At 44.8% G+C, this 26,975-nt stretch overlaps 1 protein-coding gene across 1 annotated transcript; it reads right to left on the bottom strand.

Annotated features, from left to right (window-relative positions):
- Positions 1 to 1,796: 1,796 nt before the first annotated feature.
- On the bottom strand, positions 1,797 to 2,798 carry XCR1 (X-C motif chemokine receptor 1). Its single transcript, XM_065885884.1, has one exon. The coding sequence runs from the start codon at positions 2,796 to 2,798 to the stop codon at positions 1,797 to 1,799; it is 1,002 nt and encodes a 333-aa protein (XP_065741956.1).
- Positions 2,799 to 26,975: the final 24,177 nt, after the last annotated feature.

The raw sequence follows: 26,975 nt of genomic DNA, 5'->3' as shown, positions 1-26,975 counted from the left end.
CTAACTAAAAAGCAAGGGCAAGTTTACCCAATGCCACAGAGAGAGATGAGCAACGTGCTCTGAGAGTGGAGACTAGTAAAGAAAGGTTAATATTTATAAAGCAGCAGCCTGGGCAAACAAGGTAGAATATGTCACATGAGCATGGCTCTTACAAAGAGCATAAATTGTAAGAATAATGACAGCTATCATTCTTTTCTCCCACTCAGTACACAGTGATAGAACACCAGGGTCCACTGCTTGGCAGGGTGCAAGACCAGGTTCCTGCCCTCTGGCAGTCTGCAGTGTGATGGGGCAGGGAGATAGGACACCCATGGGTGTAACTACGACATGCTGGAGAGTGCCAAATACTATTTTAGAGAGAACAAGCGGAGTGCTGTGGCAACCCAGAGAGTGCTCTTCTGATTTACAGGTTGTGGACACCTTCCTGAAGGAGCTGGCATTTCAGCTGGGGCTTGTAGGTTAGGGAGTAGAAGGCCCAGCATGACAAAGGCCCAGAGGAGACTGGGAAAAGGGTATCTGGGAGAGGACCCGTGGCCTTTTGTGGCTGGATCCCAGGCTGCTTGTGGGGTGGGGGCTTACGTTGGAATAAAATTAGAAAGAATGGAAATGTTAGTTGGCACCAGATTGTAGGGGCCTTTATTTACATGCAAATAAAGCCTACAGTGTTTGGGCTTTATTTGCCATGTAACGTGGAGCCACTGAGGGTTTTGAAGCACCCTGATGTCAATGCAGAGGACGCCTGGTGGGGAAAGAGATGAGCAGCAGGAAGGTGCAGAGGAAGTGAGGCGGTTTGGGGATGAAGCCACCGGCATGTGAGAGACACTGGGAAGGTAACATCAACAGGACTTGGCGGTGGGAGTGGGAGTGGAGGGGAAGGAAATGCAGGGCTCAAAGATAACTTGGTTTTGGGGGGAAGCTGGGACCATCAACCAGGAGGGGGAGAACATTTTAGGTGGAACATGATGAATCGGAAATGTCAGCTCAATACCCAGCTGGAGAGGAGGCGATGCTGGAGGAATCTTCAACTCTGGATGCCTTCATCAAGGTGGGTGTTTGGTTATCTGGGCTTCAGAGCTGGACTGTTGGCACCTGGAGGGTAGCGTCTGCATCTCATTCATTTTTACATCCTCCAAATAAATGCCGGCAGAAGATGGCACTCATCGCATTCCTTCTGAAGAGTATAGACTAAATATGCAAGTGCCGGTTCACGTGCTAGCAACTGGAACTGTGATACAGAGCACGTCTCGAGTCCAGCTGTGGGTTTTTAGAGTCCAGATTTCCTTCTGACTGTGCTTATTTGAGGATGTGATTACTTTTGTTCTGCAGACAGCCCCATCCAGAGCCAACCCCCTCCAAGATCAGCTGGGACAGCCCTACCGTCAGGGAGGGGAGAGACCGTCTTGCCAGCAGCCTACATCTGCACAGTTGAATTTCAGACCCTCACAAAGTCTCGAGGGATGCTCCTTTCAGGGCATGCTTTCCTATTTTAGAGCCTTCTGAACTAAGCAAGCATAAGAAATCCATGTCTGAATGAAAGAATAAATGCTAAAAGATTTTCTCAAAATCTAAGAAACGTTTTTCTGGATGGCAATATAAAATTTCCAGATGGGGAAATTTTCCGCAGAAGAGGGGGCATATAGGACCCCTTGACGTAATGTACTTCTTTCACCCCCGTCGCTGCAGTGGTAGCGTGTCCCAGAGCTGTGCCTTCTATGCTCCTTCCTGCCCTGCTTCCCCTTCAGCTCCACCTCCTCCGGCTCCTCTGTCTACCGCCACCTGCTCCACCAAACTCCCTCTCAATAAAAGGAGATGCCCTCATAGGTGAAGGCACCTGGGGGCTGAGGTGACAGGGGAAGGCCAGGTGCCTGTTGCCGGCAGAGCAAGAAGTGCCGGAGCAGACTTTTGAGGTGTCTGCGGAACTTGACCCCGACAAAGACGTAGAGCACCGGGTTGAAGCAGCAGTGGGAGAAGGCAACGTTGCGGCAGATGAGCAGGGCATAATCCAGCTGCTGGCTGACCTCGCAGCTCTGAATGACGCCAAGTTTCAACAGTGTCTGCAGAAACAGGATCAGGTTGTAGGGAGCCCAGCTGAGGAAGTATGCCGCCACAATGGTGAAGATGAGCCTAACTGTCCGGTGGCGCCGTCTGGACCGCGAGCGGAACAGGGTCCTGAGAATCTCCACGTAGCAGAACAGGATAATCCCCAAGGAGAGGAGGAAGATGATGTTGTGCTGGTAGACTGAGGCTAGGAACCACTCGAGTTCTGAATAATCACAGCCCGAAGGGAACACCTTGTGGAAGATGGCATCGGGGATGGAGGACAGGATGCTGGCTGCCCACACAGCTACGGTCACCAGCACGCGGCGCTGGAGGGTGTGGACACGCAGGGATGAGATGGGACTCACCACGGACAGGTAGCGATGGATGGTCATGATGGTCAGGAAGGAGATGCTGCTGTAGAGGCTGATGGAGAAGATCATGTTGAGGAGCTTGCAAAAGAAGTCCCCCAACAACCAGCCCCAGTGGTACCCCAAGATCCACACGGGCAACAAGCAGGAGAACACCAGGTCTGAGAGACACAAGTTGAGGATGAAGACGTTGGTGAGGGACTCCAGGCTCTCATACTTCACCAGGACCCACAACACCAGGCTGTTGCCCACCATGCTGAGGAGGAACACCAGGCAGTACAGGATGGTGGTGCTGAAGGTGGCAAAGACAAAGGTCTTCTTCTCACACAGAAAGCTCTGAGGATCATACTCAAAAGGGGTGCTGGTCTCCGGGATGTCTGAGGGCTCCATCTAGACGCTGAGAGCATCTGAAGTGATACAGACATGGAGTTCAAAGCCACGTGGTTAGGCTAGAGAGCAATAGGACCCATGATACAAAAAAGTGTGGTCCATGGTCCAGCTACTGGGCAGCGAACTATTTATAAGGAAATTAGCAACTTTTGCCAAAATGTGAAGTCACTATGCATGCTGTTTAGTTTGGTTAGCATTTTTCCTTAGCAAGACTTTCTTGAAGGAAGTGACACATTAACTTACAATATGTCATAAGCCCCTTCCCTTCTTGAAGACTGTCATTTGAGTAACACTAAGCTAGACCAGTGTCCCAGTAGGTGTAGGAGAAAGACAGTGGAACTGGATTCAAAGACCTGAGATCAAAGGCGGGGCCCAATATCACGTTCCTGGGCAAGCTTTTTAACCTTTCTGAACCTCGGGTCCTCATCTACAAAACAGCACTAATGATCCCAGGGTCACTCCTTCATTTATTCAACAAATATCTACTAAGAATTTACTATGCCCACCTGCCTTTCCTTCTCCTCTCCCTCTGTCCCTCCCTTCCTTTCTTTCTTCCTCTGTTCCTTCCTTTTCTTCCTCCCATAAAGTGTACAAACCCTGATGGCAGGATTGTTTCAGGAAACTTGCTGTCTCCAGGAACTGGTCCAAAAAGAGAGGACACAAAAGGAGCAAACATCTCTCTCATGTAAATCCAATTATGAAATCATCTCAAGACTTCAGTGAATGTTGAGAATCTGGGAGACCAAATCCCCACTAACACAGAGGATTAACTCTCAGAGCAGAAAGCTTCATCATCTGGGAGTTTGGTCTACAGAGTATCTTACAAGCAAGTGGAAATCCTAAGTGTCCAATAGGAGGGGAGTAGCTAAGAAAACATATGGTCAAATTGATTTAATCCTCTGTGCTAGTGAGATTTTAGAAATAGTGAGACTAGGACTTCCCTGGTGGTGCAGTCGTTAAGAATCCGCCTTCCCGGGAAGATCCCACAGGCCGCAGAACAACTAAGCCCATGCGCCACACTACTGAGCCTGTGCTCTAGAGCCTGTGAGCCATAACTAGTGAGCCCACATGCCGCAACTACTGAAGCCCACATGCCTAGAGTCTGTGCTCCACAACAAGAGAAGCCACCGCAACGAGAAGCCCGTGCACCGCAACGAAGAGTAGCCCCCGCACGCCACAACTAGAGAAAGCCCGCGTGCAGCAGCGAAGACCCAACGCAGCCAAAAATAAAATATAAATAAATTAATTAAAAAAAAAAAAGAAATAGTGAGACTAGAAGGCCAAGGAGACAAAAGAGAAGTGATTGAAGAGCTGGAAATTTCACTGAGAGAGGGGCAAATGAAGCTGCAGGGCCTCAGAGAAGGATGGGAGACTTGGATGAAGCAGCTGCCTGAAACAGATAAGAGAACTCTCATCATCCACTATGTGTCAGGCACTGTGCTAACACATTATACTCAACTGCTCCCTTAATCCTGCAACGCTCTCTCTTAAGACGTGACCATTTCCATTTTATAGAAGAGGAGACAGGTTCAGACTGGTAAAATGACCTTCTCAATGTTATAAAGCCAGGAAGCAGCAAGGAGGGCCAAGACTGGAACCCAGGCTTTATGACCTTGTATTCTGAGGAGGAGAACTGGAGAAATAATTTCCCACTTCCTGGTTTGGGACAGGAGGAAAAATAGCGGTGAGGGTGCAGTCTCAAAATGTATCCTATTTTAGGTAGTTAAATCAACTTGTGTCTCTAAACACAAAAGTGAAGATAGTTGAAAATATTAATATGGTTGTTTTGTTTTGTATTCTTTTGATATCTAGAGAGGGATACATATGCTTTTGCATGTTTCCTGTCCACTTCTGTTTCTTATTTTTAGTGTTTATGGATTTTATTCATTTTTCTACTTAGGATAACACTGTTTTTCTTATGGATTTTTAAGAGCACTTTACTTAGTCTGGTCAACTCATTCTGCTTCTGACTATGTCTTATGGTCTTACTTTTTTGACATTTAGAAATTGGGTACTTACATTTTAAAGAAGAGCTTATCTGACTCAATACAACAGCCCTTAATGACCAATGACATATGTCAGGTGCTATGATAGATGCTGGATTATATAGTATGAACATAATAGACTCTACCTACAAGAAGCTTACAGTTTAGAATGAAATCAGAAATGATACAAATATCTGGGATTTCCTGGAGATATTTTGGAACAGGGGGTTTGTAAGCACCCTTCATATCGTACAAAGCCAAAGCTGGTTGTCTGAAAAAAAATTTTTTAAAGGTACTAAAACTCTAGCTAGACTGAGAACAAAAAGAGAGAGAACATGAACTGTCAATAGCAGGTATGAAAGAGTGCTTATTGCTACAGATCTTACAGACTTTAAAAGGATAACAGAGAAATATTATGATCAGTTATAACAAATTCAACAACAAACGAAATGGACACATTTCCTTAAAAATTCAACCTACCAGAACTGACATGAAATGATATGACATAGTCCTACCTTTATTATAGTAATTTAGTTAACTCTAAAAAACTGTCCCAGATGATTTTTCTAGTGCCTTCTGTCAAACATTTAAGAAAGAAATAACACTGATCTTAGGCAAACTACCTGAACTACAGGATGGAATAATTCCCAAATTGTTTTATGAGGCCAGCATAGCCCTGATACCAAACCAGAGAAAAATATTACAACAACAGAAAACTATAGACCAATATCCCTCATGAAGACAGACATAAAAATCCTTAACCAAATATTAGCAAATCAAATCCAGCAATATATTTTAAAAGGTTAATACGTCATGACCAAGTGTTTATCTCAGAAATATGAAGTTGGTTTAATATTTGAAAATCAATCAATTTAAGTGACCGTATTAAGACAAAAACTATATGATCCTTTTTGATAAATGCAGAAGAGCATCTGACAAAACTCAACACTCATTCATGATATAAACACTCAGCAAACTAGAAATAAAAGGGATATCAGGTACCTACAAAAAACATTCCAGTGTTTTGTTGGTTATTGATTCATTCACTCAAAATTTCAGAGGAGCTGCCAGTCAGGGCCTGGTAGGCCTTGGGCACAGAAAGAAGAATGGTGCCAAACCCCAAAGCTCTCCGAGTTACATCCTAGGGGTCTGGTTCCCTTTGCCTGTCATTGCTCTCCCACCCCATCTCTGAAGCCCACTTCAATTCTAACAGAGTAACTTTAGTTTTCTGGTCCACATTACAATTTGGATTGAGAAATACAGCTCTCAATTACCCAAACACTAATAATAACAATGCCTTACATAGAGACTTATAACCAAACACCTCCACTTTCTTTAGCACAAGGAAAAGCAAAGCATTATATATGATAGTTGTACTCAAAGCACGGTCCACAGACCTGCTTTTTAGCAATACAGGTTTTTGGGAATCCTCAGATCCAGGGAATCAGAGCCTCTGGAGGGAGGGCTCAGGAATCTGCATTATTTACCTGCTCTCCAGGTGGTTCTGATACCTACCTGGGAGTTTAAGAACTCCTGCTGTAGGCTATTAGAAGTAGAGGAAAACATATGTTTGAAATGTTTGTAAAGGAACTCACCTATATCTGCACCTCTTTACACGCTTCTTGAGGCAGAAATGGTGCTTCTTTGTTTCATATTATGCGCAAAGAAACCAAAACACCCACCCTGCCCAGTAGGCTAGAGGAAGGTGGGGGAAGGCTAATGTGCAGAGTCTCAGAGGGAGACAGAGAGAGAGACAGGGAGTTTTCCTAACCCCCCTCTTCCCACCACCAGGCGTCCTGGCTTGATCTGCTCCCAACCCCCCACTCCACCCAAGACCTCATGTAGAACCTGGCTACGTCACTCGTCCCTTGGAAAAGAGCTGGTCACCCAGCCTGTTTCCACAGGAAGGTGGGGTCCACAGCTTAGGGGTCATCTAAGCCCCTGGGTTCCACCAAGGAAAGATGCAGGTAATTTTGGAGTTGGAAGGGATCATAAAAGATAATGTATTTTTTTAAGTGGTATTTTAATCTTATCAAAAATTATACTTGATTAATGTACCAGTAATGCTTTATTATTTTAAACTGAAATAATTCATGTAATAAAAAATGTAGCATTTTAAATTGTATAATTCAGTAGTTTGGGGCATATTCACAATGTTGTACACCACCATTACTATCCAGTTCAGAACACTTCCATCACCCCGAAAGAAATTCATGCTTGTTTGTCAGCAGAAAATCCTACTCCCTACCTCGCTCCATCTCTTGGCAACCACTAATCTACTTTCTGTCTCTATGGTTTTGCCTATTCTGGACATTTCATGTAAGTGGAATCATATGTGACCTTTTGTGTCTGGCTACTTTCCCTTAGCATAATATTTTGAGGGTTCATCCATGTTGTAGCATGTATCAGTACTTCATTCCTTTTTATGGCTGAATAATATTCCACTGCATGGATAAGCCACATTTCAACCAGTCATCAACTGAATGACATTTGGGTTGTTTCTACTTTTTGGCTATGATGAATAATGCTGCTCTGAACATTCACTTGTAAATTTCTGTATGGATATATATTTTCAGTGCTCTTGGGTATTTACCTAGGAGTGGAATTGCTGGATTGTTTGGAAACCCCATGTTTAGCTTTTTGAGGAACTTCCAAATCATTTTCCACAGAGCTGTGCCATTTTATTTTCCCACCAGTAACGTATGAAGGCTCCAATTCTGTTGATCTTCTCTGCAAAAATGGGATCGTATCATGTACACTGATTTATCCTTTTTCCATTAAACAAAATGGCATGAACGTCTTTCCAAGTCTTCTTCTTTGTAACAGCTGGAAAGTGTTCCACTGCATTATGGTATCAGGATTTACCTATTTTCCTGTCAATGGACATCCAGTTTGCTTTCAATTTTTAAAATTATCACAATGCTGCAGGGATTAAAGGTATATCTAATACATACACCTTTAATGTACTGGTGTTGAATTACTGTAGGATGGATTTCTAGAAGTGGTGCCTTTCTGGGTCATAGGGAATGTGCATTTTACATTTTGGTAAGTACTGCCAAAATACTTACCATTTAGAACCTCTAAAATGGTTGTATTTATTTACATTTCCAAAATAGTGTATACCTGGTCAAAAATCAGGTGTTACTAACTTTAAAAATTTTGTTCATTCTGAAAGGATACTTGTAGTGTCATGTTGTTTTGATTAAAATATTGTTATTTGGAGTTAGGAATTTTCTCTACAGATTTATCGTCCAATTGTGTGTGTGTGTAATTGTTCCTTGCTGAGGGAGATAATTATTGCAAGGACTCATATAGCAAGTGTTTAACAAATGTTTGTTCCCTAAATATGAAGACACAATTTGAAACTAACATTTTCACATTTCCTCACATTTGGTTTCATTGTGAAAAAAGTTCATGCTCTCGCCTTAAACAGAAAGTTCTAAAACACTGGTCAGGCTGGACAAAGATGGAATTGAGTTCCAGCCTCATACAGACTCGACATACAGAAGGGGAAGTTCAGTTCTGGGTAAAGCACAATGTGGATAGGGGCCTGGTTATCACATTCAGGGTCTGGGCCCATCTGTGGGCAAGTGGGATCCAGGGCAGAGACCAGCATCAAGAGGTCTTTGGCATCAGCATCAGAGTGGGGCTCTTGGCAGGAATTAATTGCTGTTAATAGGGGAACCACTGACTCTAGATCCCCAGGGTCTCATGATCTAATTGGACCAAGTCCAGCAAGATGGATGGTTCTGTTTGAGCCTCAGCCCCATGCACATGAGAAGAGGCACAGGCATGGGCAAATGAAAGGTCTTGCAGCTTTGGGAGCCCTTGGAGACAGCAGCCTGGCTTCACTGGGAAGTACATTCACAGGGCACGGGAGGGAGGAGGCTGACAGCATCCAGAAGGCCCATCCACCTCTCTGTGGGAACATCTAGCCCCTGGCTGGAGTGGGCCTAGTGGGAGAGACTAGAGCTAGTGTTTGATCTGGGCAGAGGTATGCTGGAGCTGGCTCATACCAGCTTGTGTGCGTTTCATTTTTAGGAATTTTACGAGTTGGTTGCTGTTGCATTAGTAGCATGAAATCAACCATGGTGGAAGTATTGACGCCTTGGAATCTGGCAATCACTGCAAATCAGGGCTTTTCCCTCTGGAGAGCTGGTTGTTAAGATTTACCATCACACCACTGGATAGAAGGTTAGCATTTTCTCAGAATTGCTCCAAAGATAAAGTCCCAAATTCCTGTCCTTGCTGGTGTAGTGGTATCATTCAGGATTCCAGAAAGGGACAGGTGGCCCTCTCAAGAGGGTGACTGAGGACAATGCAGGGAAAGGACTTTTACAAAGGTGTGGGCAGGGTGTAGGGAATGCAAGCAGCGATGGTGAAGTACCCCTGGGCCAGCAAGAGTGGGCAGCTGCCACTGAGCCCAGGGCTAAATGCACAGGAGAAAGAGCCACCGAAGGACCTGGTGAGACGGGCCCTACAAGAAGGTTGCTGGACACTGGATGTGGATTTTGGCAGAGGAAGTATTCACTTCCACCACTTGCCCAACAGAGAGAGAGCCAGAAGAATAAATATGCCAACCTCTTTCTCTTCCCACCCCCCTCCACCCAAACTCCTGCTGGTGCCTTCTACTGGCACCAGCAGGGAGGCAAGGGAGACTGTTCACGCAGCCCATACAGGGGAGCCTCAGAAGCAGAGGTGGGTGAGGAAAGTGGAAGGCAGACCTGGAGGGATGGAAGTAAGGCATCCAGTTCAGAGACTTAAGTGGTCCGTCCCCATCCAGCTCATTCAGTACACGCTTCCCTTGCCCACTGCACTCGGTGGCCACACACACTGCTTCCTCCCTCCCCCGCTAGTTCATTACCCCTCCTCCTTGGATTAAAATTCCCCCTCCTGTTGCCTGTGTTCTTTTACACCTTGTCATTCTTCAAAGCAATTCTCTGCTAATGCTTATTATGCTTATCATTTTTATCCAATAATGATTCATTTAACAATTAAAATACCAGCAGCCAACATTTACTGGCACTTCCCACACGCCAGGCACTGTGTAACTGTTAGGCTGTATTCGAGAGGGCAGGCACCATGCCTCTGTCTTGCTCATTGCTCTCTCTCTCCAGTGCCCAGGACAGAGCCTGGAACACACTAGGAGCTTGACAAACATGTGGAGTAAAACTCCTCACAATGACCCTAACAAGTGTTTCCCAGCTAGTCTGTAGTATGGGAGATTACATATGGCTGTAAATGTTTTACTGCTCCTTCCACTGACAGGCAAAGTCTAACTCCATTCTCCTTGAACGTTGCTGCTCTTGGTAACGTACTTGACTGATAGAACGTGGTGAAAGTGAGATTCTGGGACTTCAGCTGGGTCCCTAACATTCTCATTGATAGCCTTGAACCACCATTTATGAAGTCCAACTCCATGAGGCCACCGTGCTGGTGAGGCCACATGTGGAGCGGCTGACAGTTCTGGCTGAGCTCAGCTCTCCAGCCTTCTCCGTTGGGGCTAGACCTGGGAGGGAAGCTGCCTTGGAGCAGCCCTCCATCTCCTAGCTCAGTGGCATCGAGGGACCGTCACTGATGCCACACGAAAAAGGATTACCCAGCTGAGTGCTGCTCAGGCTCTGAGTCACAATTTATGAGATATAATAAAATGGCTCTTATTTTAGACCTCTATATTTGAGAGTGCTTAATTACACATCAATAGTCAGAACTTATAACATTGGTTAGGGGGAAATCCCTATGCTGATTTTCTATCCCACCTTTACCCATCCCACGTTCTACGTGCCCCTTGACGACTGTCATCACCCAGAGTCTTGTTGACTCTCCAGCAAGTCACCTTTGATGTGGCTTTAACAGAGGTGCCCACTCAAGGTAGCTTCCATTTGAACATGGCTGGGAAATCCCCCAAGGGCAGGCCTGGCTGCTCTGTAGGCAGCAAAAGGGAGCTGAGTGGTTCTGGGTCAACTGCCAAATCGTCACATGGCCCCTTCAACCTTTTGTGACCGTGAAATCACCGACTCCCGGGGAGAGGCCCTTTCCTTGGAGGCCTGCTCTGCCCACCCGACCACGCACAGGCCTGGTTGGTGAAATCAGGCGCTGGCCAGGGCTGCCCCGGCTTCCACTGCTGCCCCGCTCCCCGCTGGTCTCGTCCCAGGCAGAGCAAACACTGCTGGCATCACCAGGACTTGTCTGTGAGGAGCTTCCGAGGGCCACACGGGTTGCAGCTAGAGGACTAATCCCTGGGGGTGTGCTCTGAAGGTGTGCAGGGTTCTGAATGGAGCCTTTTGGACGTTTCTGGCAGCACCGCAGGCTAAAGAGACGCCTGAGAGGGTTGAGGCCTCTTGACCTTCTCCAGGGCCTCCGGAAGGGGCCGCGTGCGGATGCCCCTAGGGCTTTGCCAGCCCATCCTGAGCAGCAAGGTCTCCCTCTTCTCACTCCCACCGGTGCTCCTCAAGCACACTTGGGTGGGTGGGTGGGCGTCATGACAGCATTCCTGGCAGAGGCAGCAAGAGTTTGGAGAAGAGCGAGTACAGGATGTGTTCGTGAGGCAGTGAGACAGGTGCATCAGGGCCAGACCTCACAGAGCCTCGGACGCTCCTGGATGCCCTTGGCACACCCATCATTTCTGCACTATGTGGGGCTCGTGGAAAATACAGATTCCCAGGCCCTGCCCAGACCTATAGAAACAAGCTCTTCAGGTGAGGCTTGGGCCTCTGCATTTGTGACAAGTGTCCGGGGGGGTTCCGAAGGAAGCCAGACAGTGTAGAGATTAATACCACGGGCTCCAGAGTTAGGCTGCAGGGGTGCAAACGTGGACTCCAGGATTCAGTGCCCATGGAATTTTGGCACCTCAGTTTCCCCATGTGAATTGCAGATAATTACAGCATCAACCTCACGGACTTGTTATGAGGATTAGACAAAGTGAATGAGTTAGGTACTTAGGACAACGCCCAGTGAGCGCTCAATAACTGTGAGCTCCAGCTACCCGGACGATGGCAGTAGATGCAGTGCAGGAAGCTGTACCTTCAGTACAGGGTCTAATCTCAATAAATGTTTGTTGAATGGAGGACAAGAGCAAAACACATTCAGCCATGCCACTGGCACAACCATGCCATGAACATTTATTTTTATAGCAAGCTCTGGCATTATTCTAGGTGCTGGTGGTTCAAAAAGGAATAAATCATTCCCTGCCGTTAAGATGCTCACAGGCTCACAGATGTGGAAATGGGTGGTTAGGATACAGTGTGTTAAGTGTGATGTGAGGGACAGGCTCTGGGCATACCAGCCTTGGAGAGGCAAGGAAGGCTTCCTAGAGGAGGTGATGTCAAAGGGAGATCTGAAGGATGAGTAGGAGTTATGCAGGGAAAGGGGGCTGAATGCCAGGTGTGGGGGAACATTTATGCAGTAGGGCACATTCTGAGCCTCCCAATGACTCAAAGTGAGAGAGACGTGTGGTGGAAGAAGCAGTGCGCTAGGGTTTGAGGCTGGAAAGATGAGCAGCATCAGCTGGTTGGGTTGCCCAGTGCCTTCAGGTCTGACTAGCTCATCTCACGCACTGCACGTCCTTATCATGAAGATTGCCTCGTGTGTCACTGAATAACGGTCCCCTGGATTAGTCAGTTAGCACCCTGCTTCAGTGTCCAGAGTATGAAAAGTCACAGAGGTCCAAATCCCTGCCCAAGTCACTCTCAAGTGGAGGAGTGTCAAATAATTTGGAGTCCATGTTTCAAAATCACCACATGGAGATTCAGGGAAAAGTTCCTGAAGGAGAGGACATGGGCCAAGTCTTGAAAGGTGAGTAGGACTGAACAGGGAGAGAAGAGGAGGAAGGATGTGCCATTCGGGGACCAGCAAATGTAAACATCAGGAGATAGGAGGTCTTGAGGCTGGGTCAAAGGACTCAACTTAGGCTCGAGACGAGATGTGTGCCGAGAGGGGTGCTGGGAGATGAGAAGGAGAGGGAGGCAAAGGCCCTTGGGCGCTAAGCTCAGGAGTCTGAAATTCATCCTGAATGGAGAACTAGTAAAGGGTTTTAAGCAGAGGAATAAGGTGATCCGTGGATTCACTAGGATGCTCTTGGCTGTAAGTGACAAAGCACAGGACTGAAGAGGCTTAAGTGGTCGAAGCTGTTAATTTTCCATAGGAAGGTAATGCTAGGGTTGGTGCAGCAACTTGGCAATGTCATCAAGAACCACGGCCCCTTCTACCTCTTGTACTAGCCTCAGCGCCTCTGTAGTGTCATTCCTCACAACTACAAGATGGCTGCTATGGCACCAAGCATCATGGCTTTGTAAAGCATCCAAATCAGGAAATAAGGAGGCATATGTCTAAAGAAGCAGCTTTCATTGGGGGCAATTTTGTGATGTCTGGGGGGCATTTTTGGTTCTCACAGCTTGAAGGAGGTACTGACATCTAGCAGGTAGAGGCTAGGGATGCTGACAAACAGGACAAACTCCCATGACAGAAAATTACCAAAATGGCAATAATACCGAGGTTGAGAAACGATGGTCTAAATGGATTGGGTGCCCTTAGCTTATACACGGAGGTGAAGTTGTGTCACTGCACGTTTGGAGCTAAGAGCCCAGAGATTCAGTTTCATGGCTTAGCTGCTAAGGGACACTAGACACTGCCAGATATGTAAATGTATTATAAAGTTACAACCATATGAAGTTCTAGATAGACTGAAATGTAAGAAGTGAAACCAAAAAAGGGGGAAAACAGAAATAGTTATCAGATGGATGGGGAACGACTTCATAAACATATATTTACATATATTGCATATAAACATAAATACAATATGTCTATGGTTTTCAGCACATGTCATTTGAGGAGGGCATTATTATCTGTCAGACAGTGAATTGGTTTGCAGGATATAGCTTGCTTTCTTCTTGATACATCTTTAGTTCCTGGAATTTCTATTCTATTGTAGTCAGTGTAGTGTCTTTTTTCCTTTCAGTTTTTCTGAAGCAGAATTAGTTGGATTGACCTTGTTGTGATAGGGGCAGTGATGGTGGGAAGTGGGGAAGAAGCTGACTTAGAAGGCAGGGGTTGCCAACATACAAGAAATTCAGCTTGTCTACAGTCAACTCAGACCCTTAAATGTCACTGGTATTTCTGCTGGAGGTTTCTGGTTTGGCCTAATTCTTTTAGAGATGCAATGCTGATTTGGTACTGTTTTTCCCCTTCCTAATCAGCTTCCTTTTCCTGTTTTTTCTTACCATGGTCTCTGCCATTAGCCTTGTTTTTTGAAAATGAGAATTTGAGCTCTGCTGGTTAGGTGTGGGTATAAGTATGCCATGGGTGTGTGTGTGTATATGCGTGTGTGTGGTTGTGTGTTCCTGTGTGTGTATGTATAGATTTCCATGTCAACACAAGTTGGCTGGCAAAATTCTGGACTCCTTCAATGATAAAGATGGGTCTCCTTCTAACCCACCCTCACTATGAAATCAACAGCTGAAAAGAATATAATAAAAATAGTAAACCAACTTACTGTACCCGAAAATCATCAACAAGTGGGTTACTGGAAAATAAATAGCACACTTTTCAATAATCCAAGGATCAAACAAGACTCAAGGGGAATTAAAAAAAAAACACATTGAATGGCATAAAAGTGAAAATACAACATCAAACTCTGTGGGACACAGTTAAAGCAGCACTGAGAGGGAAATTTTTAGCACTAAATGCTTACATTAGAAAAGAGAAAATGTCCCACATAAATAATCTAAGCACCTATCTTAAGAACCTAGAAAAAGAAGCAAAATAAACTCAAAGTAAGTAGAAGGAAAGAAAAAATAAAGAGAAGAATTGATAAAATTGCAAACATAAACCCAAGAGAAATGAAACAAAAAAAGTTTGTTCTTTGAAAAGATCAATAAAAGTGATATGCCTCTAGAAAGACTAACGAGAAAAGAGAAAGACACAAATTACTAATATCAGGAAGGAAACAGTGGATATTGCTACAGATTCTGCAGACATCAAAGATAATAACCAAGGACTTCCCTGGCGGTCCAGTGGTTAAGACCCCGCACTCCCAATGCAGGGGGCCCAGGCTCAATCTCTGGTCAGGGAACTAGATCCCGCATGTCGCAACTAAAAGATCCCACATGCTGCAACTAAAAGATCCCGCATGCCACAACTAGACCTGGCGCAGCCAAATAAATAAATAAAAATATTTTAAAAAAAGATAATAATCAGGGGCTTCCCTGGTGGCGCAGTTGTTGAGAGTCCGCCTGCCGATGCAGGGGACGCGGGTTCGTGCCCCGGTCCGGGAAGATCCCACATGCCGTGGAGCAGCTGGGCCCGTGAGCCATGGCCACTGAGCCGTCGCGTCCGGAGCCTGTGGTCCGCAACGGGAGAGGCCACAACGGTGAGAGGCCCGCGTACCACCAAAAAAAAAAAAAAAAAAAAAAAAAAAAAGATAATAATCAAATAGTATGAACATCTATATAACTTAGATGAAGTAGACTAATTCCTCAAAAAACACAGGTTACCACAACTCACTCAATATGAAATAACTAAATAAATAAACTCATGCAATATGAAAGGGCTCACCCAATAAGCCCTTCAAGGAAACTGAAGTCATAATTTAAAACTCCTGAGAAAGAAATTTCCAGGCCCAGATAATTTGACTGGATGATTCTTTTAAATGTTTAAAGAAGAATTAACACCCATTCTACATAACCCTTTCCAGAAAATAGAAGAAGAGAGAATACTTCACACCTCACTTTGTGAGACCAGTATTACCCTGGTACCAAAACCAAATAAAGATGGTACCAAAAAGTACATATAATAACTACAGACGAATATCCTTCACAAATACAACTGAAAAAACTCTTTAATAAATATTAGCAAATAGAATATGGGGTTTATTCCAGAGATGCAAGGCTGGTTCAATACTTAATCAGTGAAATCCACTGTATTAAAAGGCTAAAGAAGAAAAACTACATGATCATATCAACTGATACAGAAAAATCATCTGACAAAATTCAACAACTATTGGGACTTCGCTGGTGGGGCAGTGGTTAAGAAGCTGCCTGCCAATGCAGGGGACACAGGTTCAATCCCTGGTCTGGGAAGATCCCACGTGCTGTAGAGCAACTAAGTCCGTGTGCCACAACTACTGAGCCTGCACTCTAGAGCCCGTAAGCCACAACTACTGAGCCCGCGTGCCACAACTACTTAAGCCCACGTGCCTAGAGCCCGTGCTCCGCAACAAGAGAAGCCACTGCAATGAGAAGCCCGCGCACCGCAATGAAGAGTAGCCCCCGCTCGCCGCAACTAGAGAAAGCCCACATGCGGTCAAAAATAAATAAATAAATAAATTTATTAAAAAAAAATTCAGCAACTCTTTATGATAAAACTCTCAGAAAAAACTAAGGATGGGGGGAACTTCCTCAATTTGATAAAAAATACTTATTAAAAACCACCAGTTGGGCTTCCCTGGTGGTGCAGTGGTTGAGAGTCTGCCTGCCGATGCAGGGGACACGGGTTTGTGCCCCGGTCCGGGAAGATCTCACATGCCGCGGAGCGGCTGGGCCCGTAAGCCATGGCCGCTGAGCCTGTGCGTCCGGAGCCTGTGCTCCGCAACGGGAGAGGCCACAACAGTGAGAGGCCCGCGTACCGCAAAAAACAAAAAAACACACCAGCTGACAAAATACTAATGTTGAAAGACAATGTTTTCCCATAAGATTGGGAGCAAGGCAAGGGTGTCTATATTAACCACTCTTGTTCAATATAGTACCGGAAGCCTCGGGCAGCACAGTAAGCAAAAGGAAATAAAAGGCGTACAGGTTGGAAAGGGATAAATAAAACTGTCCCTGCTTGCAGATAGCATAATGGTCTACCCAGAAAGTGCCAAATATCCAAAAACAAAACAAAACTGAAACAATTCCTAGGATAATAAGTGAGTTTAGCAAAGTTGCAAGATATAAGATCAACATAAAAATCAATTGTATTTCTATGTATTAGCAATAAACACATGGAAAGCAAAATTTAAAGTACAATATTATTTACAATCTCTCTCTCCAAAAAGAAATACCTGTGCATAAATCATCAAAATGTACAAAACATGTACACTGAAAATTATAAAATGCTGATGAAATAAAAAAGATCTAAATAAATGGAGAGATATTCATGGGTTGGAAGATTCATCATAGTAAAAATGTCAATTCACCCTCAAATGATATATGGTTATAATGAAATTTTTAGCAAAATCCTCCAAGATTTTTTGTAGGTAGAGACAGGCTTATTCTAAAATTTATATAAAAAGCAAAGGATTTAGAATAAATAAAACATTTTGAAAAAGAAGAAAGGAATGGGAGTAATCCCTCTGTTCTATTTCAGGACTTATTACGCAGCTATAGTAATTAAGACCGCAGTATGGGCAGAGGGGTGGACACCAAGATTAATGGAAGGGAATGGAAAGCCCAGAAATAGCCCCACACCAGTAAGGCCATCTGATTTTTGACAAAGGTGCAAAAGCAATTCACTGGAGGAAGGATAGCTGACTTTTCAACAAATGGTGCTGGAGCAATTGGATATTCATAGGCCAAAAAATAAATAAGTAAATAAAAAGAACCTCAACTTAAATTTTGGATTTTATATAAAAATTAACTCAAAATGCATCACGGATATAAATGTACATATAAAATTATAAAAACTTTTAGAAGAAAACATAGGAGAAAATCTTGGGGACCTAAAGCTTAGTGACAAGTTCTTAGACATAACACCAAAGGCATAAACAAAAGAGAGCTATATTAGACTTCATCAAAATGAAAAAGCTTTGCTACAGACTGAGAGATAGCATTTGCAAGCTGCATATCAGACAGAGTACCCATGTCTAGAATATATACAGAATCCTCAAAAGTCAGCAGTAAAAAAACCAAACAATTCAGTTAAAAATGGGTAAAGAACTTGGAGAGACATTTCACTGAAGAGAATATACAGATTGTAAATAGGCACATGAAAAGATATTCAACGTCATTAGCCATGAGGGAAATACAAATTAAGACTATGATGAGATATTACCACATACCTATTAGAAAAGCTAAAATAAAAACCAGGGGCCATGCCAAAATCCGGCAAGGATATAGAGAAATGATCTCTCATACACTGCTGTAGGAAATGTGAAATGGCACAGCCACTCTGGAAAAGAGTATGACAGTCTCTTAAAAAACTGAACACACACCATATGATCCAGCAATCACACTCTTGGGCATTTACCCTGGGGAAATGAAAACTTATGTTCTCACAAAAACCAATACATGATTGTTTACAGAAGATTAATTCTTCATAGCCCCAAACTGGAAACAACCAAAATGTCCCATAATGGGTGAATGGCTAAATTCCATACCATGGGATACTACTTAGTAATAAAAAGGAGCAAGCTTTTGGTATATGCAATGATCTGCATAGATCTCAGGGGTTTTATGATTAGTTTAAAAAATGCAATCTCAAAAGGTCACATGCTGAGCAATTCCACTTACATAACATTCTTGAAATGACAAAATCATAGAGATAGAAAGCAGATCAGTGGTTGCCAGGGGTTAGGAATGGTGGGGGCAGGTGTGACTATAAAAGGGTAGCAGGAGGGACATCTTTGTGATGACAGAATCGTTCTGTATCTTGATTGGGGTGGTGGTTACAGGAATCTACATATGTGATAAAATGGAACAGAACTGTACACACACATTGTACCAGTGTCTAACTCCCGTTTTTGATACTGTACTATAGTTATGGAAGATGTAACCACTGGAGGAAAATGAGTGAATCAGGTGGGATTTCTCTATACTATTTTTATGATTTCTTGCTAATCTATAATTATTTCAAAGTTAAACAAAAAAGCTATAATCCTGCTATTTTTAGCTCAAAAAGCTTCAACAATTACCCACTGCCCATGGCAGTGGTTTTACAAATTTAGTGTAGGTAAGTATCACTAATGTTGTATTAAACATGCAAATTCTGATACAGTAGGTAAGGGGGTGGGGCGGGGGTCAGCACATCTAACGAGCTCAGCAGTTGATTAGGCTGCAAGAGGGGTCTTCAGGTCACACTTTGAGAAACTCAGACTCTAGCTCTGCTCTTGAGCTCTTAGTTTACAGTTAACACTCTCCTCTACAACAAAAATATATGTTCACCAGATCCAGGACGGGGTAAGGCAGGCAAGGAGCCAAGGGTGTGATATTTAAGGAGGCACTCACTCTCGGGTCCATGGAAGTGCAGAGTTAGCACTTCCTGAACCTTAGAGTGAGTGCCTCCTTAAATTTTGCATCTTAGATTGCCTCCACCTGCTCCTGGCCCTGTTCTCCACATAAAGACTTGGATTTAAAGGTTCTTAGCAGCTTTATTCATTATACCCCCAAACTGGAAACAACCAACTGTCAACCAACTAGTGAAGGGACCAGTAAGTTGTGATACAGTCATACACTGAAATGCTAGTCAGCAATAAAAAGGAACAAACTACTAATCCATGCAACAAAATAGATGAACCTCACAAATGTTATGTTGAGTAACACAGAAGAGTACATATTCTGAACAAAACTTTGGAAAATCTGCGGAAGACAAATCTAATTTACACCAACAGAAAGAAAATAAGTAGTTGCCAGGGTGGGTGATTATCTGGCAAGGTGGGTGATTATCTGGCAAGGTGGGTGATTACCTGGAAAGGCGGGTTACAAGGGAACTTTTGGGGGTATCAGGAATGTTTCATATCTTGATTGGTTGTGGTTACACCGGTGTATACTCGTGGAAACACCCATTTAACATGGGTGCATTTTATTGTATGTGAATGACACTTCAATGAAGCTGATTAAATATACAAAACAAAAACAAACAAAATCCCCAGCTCTCTCACAAACATCTGAACCCTGCGCTTTGGCGGAAAGGCCATCTCTTACTGATGGGCTCCGGGTACAACACAGTCGAGTAGGAAGAGCTGTGGTGAGGGGTCAGGACACCTTGATTCTCATCCTAGTTCTAGAATAACTGGCTGGACGACCCATGGGTCAGTCATTAAGCCCTCTGAGTCTCATCTGCTGTGAGTACTTCCCAGGGCTGGTGGGAGCAATAGATACACGAAGTCACCTGGTGAAAAGCTACACATCTGTCAGAAATTTTTACCTGTTCTTGGATAGAAACTGCCCTTTGCACAGCCCTTTGAATTCAAGTCTGGAATGGCTCTAGGAATATGAGGAGATTTCAATAGCATATGCAAATTAAAGCTGCCAGACTTCATTTTTTGCCCATGTATTTGGCAAATATTAGAAAGTCATAATACCAAGGGCTGATGAGAATGAGGGAAGTGAGAACCCTGGAGGCAAGGCTGGTGGGAGTATGGACTGGTGTAGCATTTGAGGGACAACCTGGAAGAAGGTAAGGCTGAAAATACCTCTGATCTAGCAGTTCCACTCTTGGGCTCCTCATCCAGAGAAACTCTGCATAGGCCATAAGGAGACAGATGGAAAGATGCTCACTCCAACATTGTTTTTGATGGCAAAGATCGGGGACAATCTAAGTGTCTGTCACTAGGAAATGGATACATAAATGCCAGAACATTCACACACAGTAAGACAAAGCAGTAATCAGAAATACATTTACTACAGCTGCACAGTTGTAGCTCAAAAACATTATATTGGGGCTTCCCTGGTGGCGCAGTGGTTGGGAGTCTGCCTGCTAATGCAGGGGACACGGGTTCGAGCCCTGGTCTGGGAGGATCCCGCATGCTGCGGAGCGACTGGGCCCATGAGCCACAACTAATGAGCCTGTGCGTCTGGAGTCTGTGCTCCTCAACGGGAGGGGCCGAGACGGTGAGAGGCCCGCGTACCGTGATGTGGCCCCCGCTTGCCACAACTAGAGAAAGCCCTCGCACAGAAACGAAGACGCAACACAGCAAAAATAAATTAATTAATTAATAAAAACAAAAACATCATATTGAATAAAAAAGTATTCTGAATGATATTTATGGCATAATGTCATTTATGTAAACCAATCTCACCTTGCAGAATTGAATGGATTAGACAGGATATTGGTCACTGACTGCCACTTAGTCGTGGCTCAACAGATGGTAGCCATTATTTTGAAAAAAAAAAAAAAAAAAGTAGGAGATCATTGGATTCATCAGCATCAAAGTTAAAAGAATAGAACTGTGAATCCTGGTAAGTTCCATATTTCCCTGGGAAGGAGGTAAAACAAGGGGCTGGACCTCCATGTTCCAGAATGTCCCCACTAGGTCAGGAAGCTGGCCTTGGCAGTTTCAGTTTGAAGATGCTAGAGAAATATGTTGTTGGCCACTGCCTGCCCCCTGTTGAAACAATATTGCCACTTCCGAGGACAGAATTCTCAGACTTGCCATGTAATAGCATGTGAACTTCAACTCACTGGGGAAAAGGCAGACTGCTGTTTCAGCACTCACAGAAAATGCTTCCCCTCTAAAGGAATCCCTCTAATCATTATAGCTAATACAATACAGCTACTTTCTTATGTCTATTATTGGCATTTGAATATGTTATTTTGAAAAAAAAAAAAAATCAATCCTCATAACAAACACAACTCAACACGGTGCACACACAAGAGGCAGGTACTATTGTATTGATGTGAGAACAGAGGCACAAGGAGATAAGTAATTTGCCCGAAGTCACACAGTCAGGAAGCAGTGAAGCTGGCTCCAAGGTCTGTATTCTTAACCAGCTCTGCAGGTCTGACTCTTGAATGCCTCTGGTTCCTTTGGTCTGATCATGACAATTGTTCTGCAGCCTGTATTTTGTCCAAGTACTTTTTTCCCCATCTAAAACATCTTCAAGTCTATGCTCCATCCCTTATAGGTCCCTCCCTTTCACAGTAAAATTCCTTGAAAGTATAGTCTACACTCACTTTCTTCCCAGAAGCAAAAGACTCTGCCATCAATTCTCACTCCCAAATTCCTCAGGAGTCTGGCCTTGACCTGCTTCTCTGATTTGTATGTGCTCCCTCCAAACACCCTCACTATACATATAATGCTGATATCATACATGATTACTGAATCAAGGAAATGGATGTGATAGTTCACAATCCAAAGACATTTTGCTCATTCCAATCTTTTGGTCTTCCATGTATTTTCCTATTTTCTCCACCAGGGGGAAGTCTTCTCTTAAGGCCTGATTCCTCCTCCCTCTTCGCAGGTCAGGTACACAACTCTAGCTATTGAGCACTGGAAATGTGGCAGGTCCCAACTGAGATGTGCTTAAGTACAAATTACACACTAGATATTGAAGATTTAGTACAAAAGAGAGAATGTAAAATATCTTATTAATAAATGTAACAAATTGATTAATGTTGAAATGATATTCTAGATAGATTAAAGACACTCTTGAAATTAATTTTACCTATTTCTTTTTAGATTTTTAAAAATATGTTTACTAAACAATTTAAAATTGCACGTGTGGCTTACTTCATATTTCTATTGGACAGTATAAGTTTAGAGGCTCCCTCCTAATGGCAAACTCTAAGGGTGGTCTGCAGAACCCTTGGTCTGCAAGGAACCCAGTTAGAAAACCATTCACTTGACCACTCATGAAGAAACTGAGGCCCACAAGGGCCAACAACTTTTCCAAGGTGATCCAAGTGATGGGATCTTGAGTTTAGATTAGAATGCAGGTGTCCTATACCCTTTTTTTAAAAAATCTCTCCTATTATGGAGGTCCTTGAATGCCACAAGAGGACATAGGCACAAGACTATGTCCTGTGGGCCTTTAAGGTCCTTTATCAAGAAATGTCACCACCTCAGGTCTCTCACTGTTTGCTTCCACAGGTCTCCTGCACAGCCCAGGGGCCACTCCCTCTTGCATCCTCTGCCAACCCCGTGAGCATTTTTCTGCTCTCTGCTAGGAAGCCCAGCCCTGCTTTAGGGCTCTATCTGGTTGCTTCCTCCCTGGCACTGACAGCCTGGATAGAGACCCTGGAGACAAGCAGTGACTACAGAGCCCTTCTCACCCCTTTGTCTTCAACTATCCTCTAGACTTGTCCAATTCCAGTCCCACCCAGGGGGCCATCGTAGCTCTTGCTGGAATAAGTCCAACTCAGCCGGAAGAATGAGCAAATAGAGCCAGCTAGACTGATCACCTGCTGACCCTGTGTCCATCACCCTCTGTCACTACAGACAGCTCACATTGCCCACAGGCCCTCCTTGCAGAGTGGGGACCGTGATCACATGGCTGATGCGTCACATGGAAACTGAAAGCACCCCTCAGTGGGGTGACTTCTCTAAAGTGGACACATGAATCAGAGGCGGGGAAGCTGGGAGGCAAGGCAGACCCCGCGTCGCAGGCAGGGATCTTAAGTGCAAGCCCTAACACCACAAATCTTCCCCACCACACCCCCGCAGAACTACAGCATTATGGGTCAGCTGTAGTTTGTTTTGAGTTTGGCTTGGGGCCAGAACATGTGTGTGAGCCTGCACAGGTGTGGGTCTGCCCAGGTGGGAAGAAGTCCCTGTTTATGGCTTGTGTCTCTTCCTCATGAGAGCCACACGCGAGTGGGAGCAAAGGGTCTTAGCCCCCCTCTCTACCCTGGATTCCTGGTCAAGGACCCCTATGAGTCTAGGCCCTGAGTGTGGCCACGGGTGCCTGGATAGTCGCTGCACCATGCCTGCAACCTCATCTCTGCCTCTTCTGAACCCAAATTAGAGAACTGATGAATCATGGGACTGTAAAGAGAACCCGTGTGGTGCGGATCAGCAGTCACAAGATGAGGGCTCTCTTCCCAGTTCTGCTACAACTCTAGCTGTGCAATTTTGGGCTAGTCACTGTATGTGTCTGAGGCTCAGGTTCTCACTTGTATAATGGGTGTATTAATTATCTATCACTCTTTTAAAAATTCCTTCAAAACCTAGTGGCTTAAACAATAAGTATTTATTATCTCACACAGTGTCTGTGGGTCGGATATTTGAGAACAACTCACCTGGGTGGTTTTGGCTCATGGTCTTTCATGGGAAGAGGTCAAGATGTCCACTGGAGCTGAAGTCATCCGAAGGCTTGACTGGGGCTGGAGGACCTACATCCAAGACAGCTTTGTTCACATGGCTGCTGGCAGGAGGCCTCGGTTCCTTGCCACATGAGTCTCTCCGTGGGGCTGCCTGAGTGTCCTCCTGACACGGTAGCTGGCTTCCCCTAGAATGAGCAATCGAGGAGGCAAGACAGAAGCCACAGTATCTTTTATGATCTTTATATCTTAACCTCTGAAGTCAAGCACTGTCATTTCTGCACTATCTCACTTGTTATCCAAGTCAACCCTAATCAGGGATGTGAACACCAGAAGGTACAAACCACTGGGGGCCATCATGAAGGCTGGCTACCACCTTAGAAGTAATTAGTACCATTATTAATATCTGCTCTGCCCATCTCACAGAGCCATCAGGAGGTTTTGTTTGCATACCCACTGCAAGAAAAACCATTAACCAGAGGATGCACCTGACAAGAGTCAAGACAGCAGCTGCTAAAAACAGCTGTAAAAAGGGTTGCTGGTGACTGGACTCTGAGACCATCACAGGAAGCTCTGGGACAAGTAAAAGGAGGACCAACATAGGAACATGGTAGCTCAGAGGCCTCCAGTCCTCTTTGCTGTCCCCATATGAAGGTACAATGTGGAGACAATTAGGAAAGTGCCTGACAATGTGCCCATTACATATGGTGCTCAGCCATAAGTGTTCTTTCTAAGGAAAGCAGGTGGGTCATAGTCTTAGGAATTCCAAGAGGAGGTGCTGGGCCACGGTGAAGGTTGAATTGTGCCCTAGCCCTTTAGTTCTGACATTTAAATTAGTTAGTTTACTTTTCACAAACTCCAAAGAGCTGCATAAACGTGAAAGTCCATCGTTATTACCTCCTGGTAAGATGCCCACAGATCACGCTTCCAAAGAATCTCTCCACTGATTCCTTAACTAGCCAAAAAGAGGAATTGAGATACGTTCACTGTTTTGCAACTATCAGAAACAGCCTCTCAAAGTTGCCTCTGAATCTGTCCTTGTTCATTTACGCTGGGATTTTCTCTCACTCTCTGCACTCAGCCTCTACCTGACAGTGGCTCAGTCCCTCTGGAACCCACTCTTATTACTCCTGTCATTCTCAGTTCCTGCTTAGGGCTGCAGTTCCCTCCACTTCCAAAATTTCACTCCAGTGGCTAGAGCCTTATAATCCACTGTTGTCCAGGTGCCGTCCTAACTGCTGCCCATCTTCCTGGATTTGTGAGGACCACTGCTCTTGGGGTCCTCTTTGTTGTGTTCCGAGTTCTACCCGTCTTGGTGCCTGGCTGGCTGGACCCCAGTGCTGGATGCTCACCTGGTTTAGGTCTGTTTTCATACCGTGTTTTTGTACCAGATTCCAGACACCCAGTCCTGCCTGCTGGACTGGACTTTCTCCCTGCACCTGCATTGGACAGGCCCCTCCCACACTTCCCTTTCTGCCCTCAGAAGGGAATCTCCTCATAGATCTTCCTGGTGGACACCTTGGGGGACAATGCTTGGTTTGAGAGGGACAACAGCCTAGATTTTCAGCTGCAGTGTTTATAGCAGAACAAAAATTGTTCATGTTTCTCAGTGCACAAGGCACCTTTTTATGTCGTTCATGTTTTGTCATATTTCTCCTCTGCTGGTTAGGGAGTAAGGTCACACAGGGATTTTAAAAGCAAACAAGTAGTCCCTGCCTCCAGTGAGTTTTTGAATGAAGTAATAGGTGTTTGTAAATAAATATACAGGAAATCCATTTATAGTAGTGCCCACTAAGATCTGTTCCTCTTTGTCTGAGGTCTCTGTTTTCATCCTCACCATCTCTTTGTGGTCCCAAACGACTGCACTTCAAAGTACTACCTTCTTGCTAACAAATGTCTGTATTCAGGGCCAAATTCATTCTGAAACTTATGCTTTTGGTGACACTGAGTGAGGTTATAGGGGAGTAGGTGATTGTCAACTCCCTTAGCTCATGGCAACTGCTGTTATTAACCAAAAGGACCTGAATGGTTATACAGGACTAAAGTGGCTTAGGTCAGTTCTAACACTGGGGAGTAGGAGGTGCATTAGTGGGCAGTGGAGAATTGACTAAAGATTTGAGTTGGGGGCAGTGGACCAGGGAAAGTTAAACTCACATGCATGTATCCAACAAGTCCCTTGAACTCTTCCTCTGGGCTATGGTGGCATCGCTCTTCTCCCCTGGTCTCCTGCCTACAGCACCCAGCCCCACTTCTCCTTCCCCCTTCATGTTCCAGAAAATCTCCTTCCTTCTACAGAAAACTGGGGAGAAGCTCCAAGTCCAGGCTGGAAGGGCCCTTTCTACCCTTGAAAATTGGACCTTTCAAAGACCATTTCTCCTCCAAGAAATTTTCATGCCAGCAGCTACAAAGATGTTTTCTCCGTAGTCTTTGCAATTACCTTGAAAGGGCTGATCAGCGAAAGGTAGGGGTGATGACTCAGAGTTGCTGACACAGAGTGAGGCATCACGAGTTCTAACCTTGTTGCATTTCCTTGTGGTAATTCCAGGGTGCTGCTGGGATGGATGGACAGCTGTCAGGCTTGGCCTGGTTTCCAGTCTCTGTAGCCTCGTTCTTTCTACAGCCAACATTACCTTCAGCTCACTTCTGCCAGATCTCTAAGGAGGCTACAGCCCAGATCCTAAGGCTCACATCCATGGAGGCCCCTTGTGCGCTCCGGCTCCAGGTCTACTCCAGTTCTGGGTACCAGATCTTTGCCTCGTTTCTTGGGTCTTCTCCTGTCTCCCTCATGGAAGGCTGCTCAATCCCCAGTCTCATTATGAATGAGCCCTGCCTTGTACCCAACACCCTTCCTCCACCTCTTTGGGGGTTGGATTCCTGCCCAGACTCCAGCTCAGCTGGGACCCTGAGACCTGATGGATGACAGGTCTTTCTGAGGAAAACTGATGAGTCCCTAGACTTGGAAGGGGAGCTCCTACTTCCCAATTTGGTCACATACAACCATGAGGTTCTGTTTGGTTAATACCAATAGCCGCCATTAGTTATAAGATTCAAGGGCTGGCTCCTTCTTATGGCCTCACTCTAGGTTACCATTAAAGGAAGTCTCAGACTAAATTCTCCCCCCAAAGAGACAATGATTAGCAAATACGCACAAGTTACACCACCTCCTGTGAGCCTGATAAAGTCCAAACTCTCTGTCCTTTAGGGTGCTCCAACAAGATCACACATGAAAGGAAGTTTCACT

The sequence above is a fragment of the Phocoena phocoena genome, chromosome 10 (assembly GCF_963924675.1).
Source record: "Phocoena phocoena chromosome 10, mPhoPho1.1, whole genome shotgun sequence".
Classification (NCBI taxonomy): domain Eukaryota; kingdom Metazoa; phylum Chordata; class Mammalia; order Artiodactyla; family Phocoenidae; genus Phocoena; species Phocoena phocoena.
This window is presented reverse-complemented; position numbering and strand designations above follow the sequence as displayed.